Genomic DNA, 16,999 nt, shown 5'->3' on the forward strand with positions numbered 1-16,999 from the left:
CTGATAGCTTCTGTTTGTCCTTTTTAATGATAAATTACTCTCATCTTTTAAAAATACATTATAAATGACTTAAGAACTACAGAAGTCTCCATTTTTAAATCATAAGATGTTATATTTTGTTTTTCCCCCCTAGAACTGAGTTAAATAGCATCCTAACTTATTTTGAACTTTTTAAGAAAGTCACATACCAGATGGAGAGAGCTCAAATCAAATACAAACTCCAAAAGTCTATTTTTCATACTCCCTATGAGAATATAGAGTGACAATATAGTCAACACTGAAATCTAAAGTAGAAACAATTTTTTAACCATATGGTTGTTTTCATTGGCTAAGCTTACCCTGAGGAAAGGAGATTATCTCAAGATACTTAAATCTTCTTTCAGTATTAAAAAACTATAGATATTAACTTCTTTTGGGGGACCGTAATTTAACTTTTTTCTTCATTTAGAAGGTTGGTGCTTTATAACTTAACTCTCTGGGCCTCAGTCATTTGCTATTTATCATTATTTTTCCATGTTTAAAATGTTTGTGGTAGTTCTTATCTACTGTCATGTCTTCTTCCTTTGTCAAAGTCATTTTGATTTATAGGGCTTTTATAAAAATTCCACTCTCTTTTGCTGGTTTCAGAACATAGATAAATATTTTCAGTCATTCATGTTCAACCTGATATTGACTGTCTAAATCTATTACCACCTTACCATTACACTCCTTTCTACACAGCCTCTCTGATGCTCTTGTTCCATGATCAGCTCATTTTTGTTTGGTAAATGTTTTTTGTTAAGTGTTGAGGATGGATTTTGTAGGGTGTGGATCAAGGTGAAGATAGGAAAAGTGGAGGCAAAGAAATGAATTAGATATTGCAGCTAGCTATTGTTATTGTGTAGAAATGCGACTGTCAGAACCAGGATTGTTGTGATAGGAGTGGAGAGAATGGGAAAGAACAGGGAAATATTTAAGAGGTTAACAAAAAATTGGCAAAATTTTGTGACCAGGTTACTAATGGATATTGAAGGGCAAGTAATTGTGTGGAGTGACTCCATGGTTCCTGGCTTGGATATCTGTGTAGATGTTTATATTGTTAATATTTGATTACAAATAGAGAGGTTTAGTTTTTGGTGTGGAAGGTGAGAAAGATGATTTAGGATGGGCATATTGTGAAGTGCTTGTGACATTTAGGTAAATGCATCTAATGAGCTGTTGCATATATAGGTTTGGGGCTCAAATGAGAGATCATTGTTAGAGATACATATTGATCTGAGAGAAAACCATGAAAAAAGATGTGATTACCCAAAGTAACTTAGTGACAAACAAGTGGAATCCAAATAGAAAAAGGGAGGAACACTAATGTGTTTCGGGTGATAAGCAAAGGAATTATCTATGACGGAAACTGCAAATAAAAGGTAAGTAAAGAAAAAACGATGAGGCAATGACATTGCAAAAGATAAATAATTGTATCATTTCAAATGTGGCAGAGATGCCCAGTAAGGACAAAAGGTATCAAAGGATTTGACAATTTTAGGTGCTTGTTTTCTCTTAATGCAATACTTTCAGAAAAATGGTGTCAATACAAGATGATGGTAGCTTAAAGACTAAACAAAATGCAGAATTTTTTTGTTGAATTGTAATTGACATAATATTATTATGTTAGTTTCAAGTGTACAAGATAATGATTCAGTATATTTTGCATTATGAAATAATCACCACATAAGGTCTATTTACCATGCTGTACTATACAAAGTTTCTACTATATTCCCTATGTTGTACATTACAACCCTTGACTTATTTTTTTTATAACCAGAAGTTTGTACCTATTAATTCCCTTTACCTGTTTCACCCTTCTACCTACCTTCCTACCCCAGTCCTCTCTGGCAGTCATGAGTTTGTTCTTTATATCTGAGTCTGTTTCTGTTTTGTTTATTTGTTTTGATTTCACCTATAAGTGAAAAGGTGTTTATCTTTCACTGACTGACTCATTTAACTTAACACCCTCTAGGCCCAACCATGTAGTCATGAATGGCAACATTTCATTCTTCTTTATGGCTGTGTAATAGTCTGTTAGTATGTAAACCACATTTTTTTTTATCCATTCATCCATCCATGGGCATTTAGGATGTTTCCATGACTTGGCTATTGTAAATAATGCCTTTGATGGACATGGTGAGGGGGGTGGCTGGGCAGGTATCTTTTCAAGTTAATGTACTCATTTTCTTCAAATAAATACCCAGAAGTGGAATTCTGGATCATAAGGTAGCTTTATTTTCAATTTTTTGAGGAAGCTACATACTGTTTTCCATAGTGGCTGCACCTATTTACATTCCTAACAACAGTGCAAGAGGGTTCCTTTTTCTTCACATCCTCATCGACACTTGTTATTTCTTGTCTTTTGATAAAGGCATTCTGACAGATGTAAAATGATGTCTCACTCTGTTTTTGATTTGCATTTCCTTGATAATTAGTGTTGCACACTAATTAGTGACAATCCTGTGCACAGTTGAAAACACTCATAAAACTTTTGATTCCCCCAAAACTTAACTACTAATAGTTTGCTGTTGACCAAAAACCTTACCAATAATCTTTTCACATGCCTCTTTCCCTTCTATATATCCTTTTTACCTCAGCCTCTGCTCATGTTTTAATCAGGTTGTTTTTTTTTGTTATTGAATTGTATGATTTCTTTTTATATTTTGCATATTAACCATTTATCAAATATGTAACTTGCAAGTTATCTTCTCCCATTCAGTAAGTTGCCTGTTTGTTTTGTTGTTTTCCTTCATTGTGAAAAACCTTTTAAGTTTGATAATAATGTCATTTATTCATTTATTTATTTTTGTTGCCATTGCCTAAAGAAACATATCCAGAAAAATATTGCTAAGATCAATGTCAAAGAACTTACTGCCTTTGTTTTCTTCTAGGAGTTTTACAGTTTCAGATCTTATAAGTTTTTAATCCATTTTGGGTTTGTTTTTGTGTATGGTACAAGAAAGTGGCCCTGTTTCATTCTTATGCATATGGCTGTCCAGTTATCTCCACACCATTTATTGAAGAAACTATCTTTTCCCCATTGTATGTTCTTGCCTTCTTTGTCAAGGATTAATTACCATGTAAGCATGGGTTTATTTTATGGTTCTCTATTCGTTCTACTTATCTGTGTGCCTATTTTTGTGCCATTATCATACTGTTTTGATTACTATGGCTTTGTAATGTAGTTTGAAATCAGGGAGTGTGAATCTCTAGCATTTTTCTCATTTTTAGAGATTTCTTTGGTTATTTGAGGTCTTTTGTGGCTCCATAGAAAGTGTAGGAGCATAGCTGACCCTTAAATGTCATGGGGTTTAGGAGTGACAATCCTGTGCACAGTTGGAAACCCTCATAAAACTTTTGACTCCCCCAAAACTTAACTACTAATAGTCTGCTGTTGACCAAAAACCTTACCAATAATGTGAACCATGGATTAACCATTTTATGTTGTATACATTATATGCTGTATTCATACAATACAGTATATTAAAGTAAGCTAGAGAAAAATTTTCTTTCAAAATACGCCCAATTCAAACCCATGTTGTGTCATTTGTATGTTGATAGGGATTAAATTGAATATGTAGATTGCTTTAGTTAGTGGGATGCTTTAACAATATTAATTCTTCGAGTCTGTAAGCATGTTACATTTTTCTATTTATTTGTGTCATCAATTCTTTTCATCAATGCCTGATAGTGTTTCTACTACAGGTCTTTCACCTCCTTGGTTAAATTTATCCCTAGGCATTTTATTCTTCTTGAAGTAATTTTAAATAGGATTGTTTTCTTAATTTTCTCTTCTAGTTTCTAATTAGTATAGAAATGCAATGAATTTCTTCATATTAATTTTTTATCCCTCAACTTTACTTAATTCATTTATTCTGATAGTGTTTGGCGAAGTCTTTTGTGTTTTCTATATAGTATCATGTCATCTGCAAATAGTGACAGATTTACTTCTTTCCTTCCAGTTGGGATGCCTTTTCTTTCTCTTGTTTCATGGCTGTGGCTAGGACTTCCCTTGCAGTGGCAAGAGTGAACATTCTTGTCTTGTTCCTCATTTTAGAGGAAAAGCTTCCATCTTTTCACCATTGCATAAGATGTTAGCTGTGGGCTTGTCATATATGGCCTATATTATATTGAGGTATGTTCTTTCTGTATAGAATTTGTTGAGAGTGTATTACAAATGGATGATAAATTTTGTCAAATGCTTTTTCTGCATCTATTGAGATGATCATATGATTTGTATCCTTTATTTTGTTAATGTGTATTTTGATTGATTTGCAGATGTTGAATCATCCTTGCATCTCTGGAATAAATTTCACTTGGTCATGGTGTATGATCCTTTTGATGTATTGTTGAATTTTGTTTATTAGTATTTTGTTAAGGGGTTTTATTTCTATGTTCATTAGGGATATTGGCCTGTAATTTCCTTTTTTGTGGTGTCCTTGTCTGGTTTTAGTATCAGAGTAATACAATAAAGAATTTGGAAACTTTTCTTCCCCTTCAATGTTTTTGAAGAGTTGAGAAGGATTGTTATTAAATCTAATTTGAATGTTGTATAGAATTCATCAGTGAAGCCATCTGGTTCTGGACTTTTGTTTGTTGGAAGGATTTTGATTGCTGATTCAATTTTCCTTACTAGTAACTGGTCTTTTCAGATTTTTTTATTACTTTATTATTCAGTCTTGGAAGGCTGTAAATTCCTGAGAATTTTTAATTTTTTCTAGGTTTTTCAACTTGTTGGTACAAAATTGTTCATAGTAGTCTCTTATGATCCCTTATGTATTTGATCTCTTAGGTATTACTGTGGTTTCAGTTGTAATTTTTCCTGTTTCATTTCTGTTTTTTTTTTATTTGGGTGCTTTCTTTTTCTCTTGATGAATCTGACCAAAGGCTTGTTGATACTGTATCTCTTTATTCATAGAACCTGCTCTTAGTTTCACTGATCTTTTCTATTGTTTTTTAGTCTCTATTTGATTTATTCTACTCTGATCTTTTTTATTTCATTCTTTCTATTAACTTAGGGCTTTGTTCCTTTTCTAGGTCCTTTAAAGGTATAGATTATATTGAGCTTTTTCTTTTTTTCTTGACATAGGCCTGTATGCTTATGAACTTCCCTCTTATAACTCTTTTTGCTGCATCCCAAAGATTTTGGAATGTTGTGTTTCCATTTTCATTTATCTCAAAGTATTTTTTAATCTTCTCTTTAATTTCTTCTTTGACCCATTAGTTCTTTAGCCTCCATGTGTTTGCATTTTTTCCTTGTAATGTTTTTGCATTTTTTCATGTAATTTATTTCTAGTTTCATACCATTATGGTTCAAAAAGATGTTTGATATGATTACAGTCTTCTTAAATTCATTGCATTTTGACTTACGTTCTTATATATGATGTATCCTAGAGAATGTGATAATCTCCTTAACTTTTTTTTGTCTGGAAAACTCTCAATATCTCCACTTCTGAATATAACCTTACATAGTAGAGAATCTAAGTTGCAATATTTTTTTCTTTTTAACACTTGAATATGTCATGCAACTGTTTTCTGGTCTGTAAAGTTTCTGCTGAAAAATCCACTGATAGCCTTATGGGATTTCCTTTGTATGTAATATGTTGCTTTTTTCTTGCTACTTTTAAGAGACTCTCTTTAACCTTAACTTTTACCATTTTAATTATAATGTACATTGGTGTATTTTTCTTTGGTTCATTTTGTTTGGAACTTCCTGGGCTTTCCTGACCTAACCTTAACTTTTACAATTTTAATTATAATGTACCTTGGTGTGTTTTTCTTTGGTTCATTTTGTTTGGAACTTCCTGGGCTTTCCTGACCTTGATATCTATTTCCTTCTGAAAATATAGGGAAATTTTTACTCATTATTTCATCATATAATTTTTCTCATCCTTTCTCTCTTTCATATCCTCTGTGTTCCTATATTATGAACAATATTCTGATTGATATCCTAGATGTCTTTTAAGGCATGCTGACTCCTTTTTAATTCTCTTATTTACTTACCTGCTCTTTCTTGTGTTTTCCATTGTTTTGTCTTCCAGCTCACTGATTCTTCTATTTCATTCCTTCTGTTGTTGAATCACTCTGTTGTATTTTCCAGTACAGGTATAACTTCTTTTTGGTATCTTTTATATTTTTTGTCTGCTTGTGTTCCTCCATTATTCTCCTGAGATCACTGAGCACCTTTATGACCATTACTTGGAACTCTTTTATCAGGTAGCTTGCTTATTTCCTTTTCATTATGATCTTTTTCTGGGACTTTGCCTTGTTCTCTGAACATATTCTTCTGTCTATTTATTTCACCTGTCTCTCTGTGTTTGTATGTATAAAGCTGAACAGCTACCTCCCTCAAACCTGAAACAGTGGTCTTATATAAGAGCTTTTCCATGTGACCCAGAAGCACTATCTCATGGCCATCAGAGCCAAACATTGTGTGGCCATTATGCTTGTGAGCTGCATGTGCCTGTGGACTGTGATAGGACTGAGATGCTGTGCAGGGAGGGCAGGGCCCATTGACCACTGCATGGGAACAGAAGTTTGAGCTGCTTGCCCATCCAGCTTTCAGGTTGGCTCTTGTGGGTTTGGCAGGGCTTGGGACACTTGCCAAAACCTGTTGTGGTTGGGATGCTGAATGGAGTGGGCAGGGTATGGGTGCCCACCCACCCCAGTTACTAGTGCAGGGTGAGCAGTACATATCCACCAGTACTAGCAGGCTTGACAGAGATCACCAAAAATAGTACCCATTGCCTCTGTCACCAGCTAGTTAGGATAAGATTTCAAAAATGGTGTCTGCAAGTGCTTCCATCCCTGGATAAAGTCTGTAGATCCCTGCCTCTCTAACAGTCACTTTAAAATTAATATCTTCATTTCCCACATTTATGGTCTAGGTGCTTTTAATCTGTTGCTTTTGTGCTGAATCATCTGGCAAGTAGGTTTTCATGCAAGCATTTTAAGAGCAAGATCTCTTTTCCCTGTGGTTCTGTGATTCTTCTGGTCTTAATCCCTGTTGAAATACAAAACCAGATATTTTGGTGTCTTGTCTTCCTGGTGCCATTATCCAGTATTGGGGTGCCTGGTATGTGACATAGTCCTTTCATTCCTCAAGGGATTGTCCTTCATTTTGTTTATCCTTCCTGCTTGTGTGGTCACTGCATCTGGGTTTGGGTCCCAGGTGAAGCGGTTTTTTTGACTGTCCTACTGTCTTACCAATCTTATGTGTCTCTTTTGTAATTTGCTGTGGAGGCACTGCTCATACAGTTATTAGATTCTTTTGAGAGGACAATTAGTCCATATAAAGCTGCAAATTTCTTTTGTTCTGTATGAGGAGGTGGGTTTAGGATCTTACTGTGCCACCATTTTGAATTTCTCTTGAAGGATTAATAGAACAAATCTACAGTGTGTTTTTAAAAAATTATTTGAGAAATTCAAGAGATGGAGGATGGTATTTAGATGCCAGGATATTGTTTGATTGTAAGCAACAGAAATCAAGTCAGGATAATTTATAAAAAAATGTAACTTAGTGCTCACTGTCAAAATTCTAATATAGATAGCAGCTTTGTTTTTTAGTTTAAATTTTAATATAATCTCACCATTTTACTTTGGTAATTATGAAAAGCATGTTTGGAATTAAAGCTTTATTTTGTTTCTCTGTCTTTTATACTCAGAACTCCTTTGAAATTATTTTTCTTTTGTTCTTTGTCTTTGATGTTGTTCAGTTATCATATAAAGTTCTAAATTTCTATTAAAAATATAATTTATTCAAGGCAAGTTATTTTGATTCATAATGAATTAAGAACAAAGAATATAATTTGTAACTAAGGTTTTATTCATTAAACCTTAGATTTTGACAGCAATAGTAAATAGTATGTTTTGATGAAAATATATCAGTGTATTTTATATTGTATGTATATGTATACACACACAATGATCGAGAAAGAAAATTCAAATCCAGAGGTTTAGGAAAAAAAAAATAGAGCCACTCCCCCCCCTCCTAGTTACTGCCCAGTCTGGGCTCCAGCGCCAGCAGCCTCTCTGCGTTGCTTGATCAGGGACAGCTGTGCCCTGTCAGCGCCTTGACTTCTTCTGAACCTCTTCTCCAGTCTTCCTGCCCCTCATCCATCAGGCTTCAGGTTTACTTCACTTTCCAGGTACCCCTGTTCTGTGCTCTCATTGCACCTGACTCATCACTCTTTCTACCTTTATCCCAATTTTAATTATTTTTGTTAATCATTTGATTCTCCCACTAGGGTGAAAAGGGCAAGAAACAAATCTGTCTTGTTCACTGTTCTATTCCTATCATCTCACAGAATGCATAGCACAAAATAGTAGCTCAGTAATAATTACAAAATACAATATTTAGTAAATAACTTTTGTTAACATAAGGAGAAAAAAACTTTACCTTGTGTTCAGGTTCATAAACAACTGAAAAAGAATTCTTAGTCATTATGATAAAAAAAAAATGAACACCACAGCATTACAAAAATGATCTATAGGATGAACCAGAAGGGTCTCATTATAGACCTGAAGCTCCCTCTGTCCTGGCCTTGGACTTCTAATGCTCAAAATGAAGTGTTTGTTGAAATGTGTCACTTCCTTTCAGTTGCCGTGGAAAGGGAGAGATGATCTCTAATGTATCCAGATCTAATCTCTGTAGGGTTTTTGGGTCAAAATCAACATCTTGAGTCTCAATAGGGAGCAATTACAGTGAGGCTTGCAGATATAATTTGCTACATCCAACTCACACTGCTCAGCCGATGAGTTTCTACAGTGTGCCTAGGAGAGGTTTGTTTTTTCTTCTTTGAAGAGTTGCATGCAACTTTTTATAAAATATTTTGACTGAAATGGAATATTGAGATCATTTATAAATTTAAGCTTTGCTTATTGGATTTAGTAAGTCTTAACATAACTGATGTTAAAATTTTTGAGCATCTGTGAAAATCACAAGGGCTGTTTTTCCATTTCTGGTTCACCCTGATGGTTTATTAGTATTGTTCTATTTTATATTTTTTGATATACTTTGATAATCATGATTTTCACTTGTTCTGAAACATGGTGATATACCCATGCAATAGTTTCTTGACAGTTTTATTCAGTGTCTGTGACTTTAATCCTTAAGCCAAATATAAATGAGATTCCTTGGGGAAAAGAGAAAGCCCAGAAAAGAGCTTCAGATTTGTTTTTGAGGCTGTTGTTTTTAAATAAATCTCCTGGAAACCATCATGTGTGATTGCAAATGGAGCTAAACTGTTAAACTGCCCAAATGTAGTTAATATAATTGCTGTAGACATCATTCTCTTCCAAGTGCCCTACTGTCCTGCTTAATCATTTGTTTAGCTATGGGTTTTGCGACCTTTTTTTTAATTGAAATATAGTTGAAATGTATCAGTTTTAGGTGTACAATATAGTTAATTCAACATTTATATATGTGACAGAATGATAAGAGTAGTTACCATTTGTCACCAAAGTTATTACATTATTATGGACTATATTCCCTGTGCTGAATTTTTTATCCCCATGACTTACTTTATAATTGGAAGTTTGTACACTTTTAAAGACTTTAAAAGGAAACTTATTTATTCTCTGTCAATTTTAAATTCCCCTACCCACACACTTATTTCAAAAACAAAAATCATGCTGTCATTTTTCCTGATGAACTTTTTAAAGTTAACTGTATAATTTACATTGCCTTGAGATCTTGAAAATGTGTTTTTTAAATCATCCCAAGGAAATGTATTCTCATTAAAGAAAATTTGGGATTTTTTATTGAGATATAATTAATATATAACATTGTGGAAGTATAAGGTATACAGTGCATTTGACACATTTACATATTTTCAATATGAGTACCACCATGGTATTAGGTAACACTTATGTTAGTCACATAATTATTTCTTTTATATGGTGAGAACATTTAAGATTTAGTTTCTTAGCAACATTGAGGTATGTAACACAATTTTATTGACTATAGTCACTATTCTGTACATTATATCTTCAGAACTTACCCATCTTGTAGTTGCAAGTATGTTAACATCTCCCCATTTTCCCCTGCCCCGACCTCAGGAAACCATCATTCTAAACTCTGTTTCTATCTATGAGTTTGGCTTTTTTAGATTCTGCATACAAGTGAGATACAATATTTTTCTTTCTTTCTCTGACTTATCTTGCTTAGCATGCCCTCATTAAAGGAAATTTGGAAAACAAGGAACATATGCAGAACAAAAGAAATCACTCTGATGATAACCATTATCAAAAATTTAGAGTTGAGTTTCTTCCGAGGGCTTATTTATTCTTTGAATTATGTGTGCTGTGTATATACAGACATACTCATATAAAATATTCATTGTATAGAATTAGTATATCCATTATCTATAATTAAGATAATAATGACTAACAGATTTTCAGTCCTGTTTTTTCTTTTACTGTTCTATCATGAACATTTTATATGGACTTAACATTTTTAAAATCCGTTTTCATCGTAAGGTAAAAGGATATTTAAAAATCATTAACTCTTCCATAGTGTTTACTAAATGTAGACTTTCTCCCTTGTGTATGTTGTGTTTTCTCAGGTTACAAGGAAGAGAGGAAGTTATCTAAAGGAACAGGGGTTCAGTGACCTCTGAAGGTCAAAAGAAGAGCATTAGAGGTAGTCTTAAATGGCCAGAGTGTGCCAGACGGAGAGTGGAATGTGCATCAGGATTTAACAGTTGCTGTAATACTGCACTCAGAAGCTGGGCTTGACTTTTCCATTTCTACTACTCTCATATTTTTAAACACTCTTATTGAAGTATAATTTACATATAGTGTCATTCTCTCATTGCAAGAGTACAATTCATTGCAAGATTTTTAGTAAATGTATAAAATAAATTGACAAATTTAATGTTTACTAAATTTATAAATTTATCATCTCAGTCTTCCCTTATGTCCAATTTGTAACTAATTCCTGCTCCCCCATACCTCAGCCCTAGGCACCACTCATCTGCTTTCTCTCTCTGTAAATTTGCCTTTTCTGGACATTTATTATAATGGAATCATGTAATATGTACTTTTTTGCATCTGACTTCTTTCACTTAATACAGCATTTTTAAGGTTCATCCATTATGTAGCAGGTATCAGTAGTTTGTTACTTTGTATCGCTGAGTAGCTTTCACTTTGTGATTATGCCACATTTTGTTTATTAATTTACCAGTTGATATGCAACTGCATTATTCAGTTATTGACTGTTTTTAACGGTGTGAGGAACATTTGGGTACATGTATTTGTATGGACAAATGATACAGTTTATCATGGATAGCACCTTTAGAGTGGAATTACTGGTTCTCATGGTAAGTTTATGTTGAGCATTTCAAGAAACTGCCATTAGTTTCCAACATGACTATACTGTTTACATTCCCACTGTAATGTATTATGACTGTAGTTTCTACATATCTTTGCCACACTTCATATTTTCGCCATTCTAGTGGTATGTAGTTGGACCTTATTATGGTGTTGGTTTTCATTTCTGTAATGACTAATGATGTTGACTGTGTTTTCATGTACTTAATAACTGTTTATTTATCTTCCTTACTGAAATGTTTTTTTTTATTAAGATATCATTGATATACACTCTTATGAAGGTGTCACAAGAAAAACAATGCGGTTGCTATACATTCACCGATATTATCAAGTCATCCCCCATACCCCAGTGCAGTCACCATCAGTGTAGTAAGATGTCACAGAATCACTACTTGTCTTCTCCGTGCTACACTGTCTTCCCCATGACCCTCCCCCAATGCATGTGAATTAATCATAATACCCCTCAATCCCCATCTCCCTCCCTCCCCACTGGCCCTCCTCCACCCCTCCTCTTTGGTAACTGCTAGTCCCTTCTTGGAGTCTGGGAGTCTGCTGCTCTCTTGTTCCTTCGGTTTTGCTTTGTTGTTATACTCCACAGATGAGGGAAATCATTTGGTATTTGTCTTTCTCTGCCTGACTAAATGAAATGTTTTTTAAATCATTTGTCTATTTTTGATTTGTTTTCATATTTTTGAGTGGTAAGAGTTCTTTATATGTTCTAGATTTATGTCCTCTTTCAGATATGTTATTTGCTAATTCTTCATGGCTGGGAATGGTAGTTTCATTTTCTTAATGGTAACTTTTGAAGCCTATATTTTAAAATTTGATGAACTCTGCTTTATCAATTTTCTTGCATTAACTGTGAAAGGTGTTATAGTTTTATCTCTTAAAGTTAATTCTGTAATCCATTTTGATATATTTTTTAATATGGTGTGAGTTGAGAGTCTTAAGTTCATTTTAGTGCATCATGGATATTCAGTTTTCCCAATATAATTTGTTCAAAAGACTATCCCTTCTCCACTGAATTGTGTTGGCATATATGTTAAAAATCAATCAACAATAAATCCTAAATTTTTTGTTTTTCATTTTTTATTTTTGTCTGGACTCTCATTTTTATTCCATTATTGAAAATGCCTATCCTTACTCTAATACCATACATGCTTGATTACTGTGCTGTTATATTAAGTTTTGAAATTAGGTAATAAAAATTATCCAACTTTCATCTTTTTTACAATTTGCATTCTTAGACAAATTTTATCATACGTTTTTCACAAAAAACTTTTTTTTGTTAGGAATTTGATGGGAATTGAATTCAATTTATAGATCAGTATGGGGAGATTTGCCTTCTTGACAATACTGTGTACTTCAGTCAATGATTATAGAATGTTTTTCTATTTGCATCTTCTTCCCCTTCATTCAGCAATATTTTGCAGCTTTCTGTGTACAAGGCTTGCATAGCCTTTGTTTTCAAAATGCATTTTATTTATTTGGTGTTGTTGTGAATGGAGTTATTTTATTTTCATTTTTGTATTTTTCATTGCTTGTTACATAAAAATATAATGTTGTTTATTTATTTCGTATTTTGGGACCACATTGAATTTGTTTCTTTCTAGTTGTTTTTGCAGATTCTTTCAAATTTTTATATATTGAATCATGCCATCTGTGAATGAAGGCTGTTTTACTTCTTTTTTTCCAATCTAAATTGCAGTAAATTTTTGTTTTGTTTTATTTTAGTACATTGGCTAGAATCTCTAGTATGATGCTGCATTGAACTAGTGAGACTAAATATCCTTGCTTTGTTTCCTAATCTGAGAAAAAGCATTTAGACTTTCATCATTAAATATGATGGTAGCTGTGGATTTTTTTACATGCCCTTCATTGGGTTGAGAAAGATCTATTATATTCCTAATTTATTGATACTTTTTGCCGTAAGTTAGTTTTTCATTTTCTCAAATGCTTTTATAAGTTTGTTGAGTTTAATGTGTCTGTAATTTTCCCCACTTCATAATGTTAATGTTGTATATTACATTAATTAGTTTTACATAATTAATTGATAAAATGATTAATCTTGGATTTGGGGATATATTCCATTTAGCCATGATGTATCATCTCTTTATATTGTGCTAGAGACAGTTTGCTTTTTTAATGTTTTCTAAGGATTTTTTATCTGTATTCATGAGAGGTTTTAGTCTAGTTTTTTGGCAATGTCTATGTCTGGTTTTAATAACAGGGTAGTGCTGGCCTCATTGAGTGAGCTGGGAAGTGTTTTCCCCTCCTCTACTTCTGGAAGAGTTTGTGGAGGATATTATTTCTTTAAGGGTGTGATAGAATTTATCACTGAAGCCATGTTGAATTGGTGGATCCCTTTTTTGGAAAGTTCAAAAAATTTTTTATATTAGAACAAAGTTGATACAGAATAATACATTGGTTTCACATGTACCACATAGTGAATAATTATATACATTACTAAATACTCACCATGGTAAGTGTAGTTACCCTGTTATTACACAAATATATTTATAATATTATTGGTTGTATTCTTTATGCTGTACTTCCATTACTGTGACTAATTTATTTTATAATTTGAATTTTGTACCTCTTTATCCTCTTCACGCACCTCACCTACTCCCCACCCCTTACCCGTATGGTGACCGATAGTCTGTTGTCAGTATTTATGGGTCTATTTCATTTTTGTTTTTTTTGTTTTGAGATTCTACATATAACTGAAATCATATGATGTTTTCTTCCTCTGACTTATTTCAGTTGGCAAGGTACCCTCTAGGTCCACCCTTGTCACACAAATGGCAAGATTTACTTCTTTTTAAAAGATGAGTAATATTCCATTTGGTACACATACCACCTTTTCTTTATCCATTCATCTATTGATGGAGATGGATTATTTCCATATTTTGGCTATTGTGCTTTATGCTACAATAAACATAAATGTGCATATATCTTTTCAAATCAATGATTTTGTTTTGTGTAAATTCCCAGAGGTGGAATTGCTGGTATTTCAATTTTTGTTTTCTTTAGAAACCTCCTACTGCTTTCCATAGTGGTTGCACCAATTTACGATCCACCAACAGTGTTTGAAGGTTCCCTTCTCTCCACATCCAGGGCAGCACTTGTTATTTTCTGTCTTGTTGATAGCCATTCTGACTGGTATGAGGTGATATATCACTGCAGTTTAGATTGACATTCTCTGATGATTAGTGACATTGAACATCTTTTCACATGTCTGTTGGACATTGTATATCTCCTTTGGAAAAATGTCTATTCAGTTCTTCTCATTTTTAAATTGGATTTTGGGGTTTTCTTGGTGTTTGTTGAATTGCATGCATTCTTTATATATTTTGGATATTATCCCCTTATCAGATGTGTTGCATTTGCAAATATATTCTCCCATACAGTAGGTTGCTTTTCAGTTTATTGATTTGTAGAAGCTTTTAGTTTTATGTAGTTCCCCTTGTATATTTTTGCTTTTGTTTCCCTTCCCTGAGGAGACATATCCAGAAGAAATGTCTGATGTTGATATTGAATAATAGTTTAGTGTCTGTGTTTTCTTCTACCAGTTTTATGATTTCACATTTTGTATTTAGGTCTTTAATCCATTTTGAGTTTATTTTTCTGTATGGTGTAAGGCAATGATCCAGTTCTATTCCCTTGTTTGCAGCTGTCCAGTTTTCCCAAAACCACTTATTGAAGGGACTGTCATTTCCCCATTGTATATTCTTGCCTTCTTTGTCATATATTAATTGACCATTGGGTTTATTACTGGTTTCTCGATTCTTTTCCATTGGTGTATGTATCTGTCCTTGTGCCAGTAACATTTTTGTTGCTTTGTAATACAGTTTGAAATCAGGGAACATGATACCTTTAGCTGTGTTCTTCTTTCTCAAGATTGGCTGTTCAGGGTCTTTTGTGGTCCCATACAAATATTAGGATTGTTTGCTCTAGCTCAGGGAAAAATGCCATTGATATTTTGATAAGGATTTCATTGAATCTATAAAATGCTTCTGACAGTGTGACTATTTTAACATTATTAATGCTTCCTTTTATTGAGCATGGAGCAGCTTTCCATTTATTTGGTTCCTCTTTTATGAGTGTTTCATAATTTTCAGAGAACAGGTCTTTCACCTTCTTAGATTTATTCCTAGATACATTATTTTTTTGATGCAATTTAAATGGGATTGTTTTCTTAATTACTCTTTTTGCTAGTTCAGTATTTACATATAGAAATGCAACAGATTTCTGTACATTGATTTTGTATCTGTGACTCTACTGAGTTCATTTATTAATTTTAATAGTGTTCTAGTGGCATCTTTAGTTTTTCTACATATAATATTGTGTCATCTGTAAATAGTGATGATTTTACATCTTTGCCATTTTGGTTGCCTTTCATTTCTTGTCTGATTGCTGTGGCTAGGATTTCTAGGACTGTATTGAATAAAGGTGGTGAGAATAGTTACTCTTTGTCATGTTTCTGATCTTAACAGGAAAAGCTTTCAGCTTTTTGCTGTTAAGTATGATATAAGCTGTCATTTTGTCATATATGGCCTTTATTATGTTGTGATATGTCCCTCTATACCCACTTTGTTGAGAGTTTTTATCATGAAAGAATGTCAAACTTTGTCAAAAGCTTTTTCAGCATCTATTGAGAACGACTATTTGATTTTATTAATGTGGTGTATACCATCGATTGATTTGCAGTTGTCAAACCATCCTTGCATTCCTAGGATACATCCTACTTGACTGTGGTGAATAGTCTTTTTAATGTGTTTTTGTATTTGGTTTGCTGATATTTTGTTGAGGATTTTTGCCATGTATGTTCATCAGGAATATTGGTCTGTAATTTCCTTTTTTTTTTTTTTCAGTGTTTTTGTCTTGTTTTGGTATCAAGGTGATGCTGGCCTTGTAGAATGAATTTGTATGCTTTCCTTCCTCTTCAATATTTTGGAACAGTTTGAGTAAGAAGGTACTAACTATTCTTTAAATGTTTGGTAGAATTTGCCTGTGAAATCTGGGCTTAGACATTTATTTGCTGGGGTTTTTTTTTTTGATTACTGATATGATTTTGTTATTAGTAATTGGTCTGTTCAGGATTTCTATTTCTTCCTGGTTCAGTCATGGAAAAATTTGTATGTTAGTATGAATTTATCCATTTCTTTAATGTTGTCCAATTTGTTGGCATATAAATTTTCATAGTAATCTCTTATAATTGTATTTCTATGGTGGAGACTGTAAGTAATCCTCTATCATTTCTGATTTTATTTGATACTTTTATCTTGTTTTCTTGATGAGTCTGGTTAAAAATTTATCAATTTTATTTTTTTTCAAAGAACCAGCTCTTAGTTTCCTTGATCTTTTGCATTTTATAAAGTATTTCATTTATTTCTGCTCTCATATTTACTATTTCCTTTCTTCTAGTAATTTTTTACTTTCTTTGTTCTTTTTCTAGTTCTTTTAGCTGTAGGGTTAATTTGTTTATTAGAGATGTTTCTTCTTAAGGTGGGCTTGCATCACTGTAAACTTTCCTCTTAGGACTGCTTTTCCTACATCCCAGAGATTTGTAACTTTTGGGTTTCTGTTTTCATTATTTAAAAAATTTTTCCTGATATCCTCTTTGATTTCTTCAATGAACCATTTG

The 16,999-nt window shown here is 33.0% G+C and overlaps 1 protein-coding gene across 12 annotated transcripts in view; it reads left to right on the plus strand.

Moving 5' to 3' along the window:
* Positions 1-16,999, plus strand: part of VPS13B (vacuolar protein sorting 13 homolog B) — an 861,603-nt gene that overhangs the window by 416,930 nt on the left and 427,674 nt on the right. The window contains exon 24 of one of the 12 annotated variants that reach the window (XM_073229887.1): positions 10,587-12,404. The exons of the other annotated variants lie outside the window; for them this stretch is intronic. Within the exon in view, the coding sequence (XP_073085988.1) occupies positions 10,587-10,633 (47 nt within the window). The 3' untranslated portion in view covers positions 10,634-12,404. Of the gene's footprint in view, positions 1-10,586; positions 12,405-16,999 lie in introns of those variants that run through there. 12 annotated transcript variants of the gene reach the window in all.

The sequence above is a fragment of the Manis javanica genome, chromosome 2 (assembly GCF_040802235.1).
Source record: "Manis javanica isolate MJ-LG chromosome 2, MJ_LKY, whole genome shotgun sequence".
NCBI lineage: Eukaryota > Metazoa > Chordata > Mammalia > Pholidota > Manidae > Manis > Manis javanica.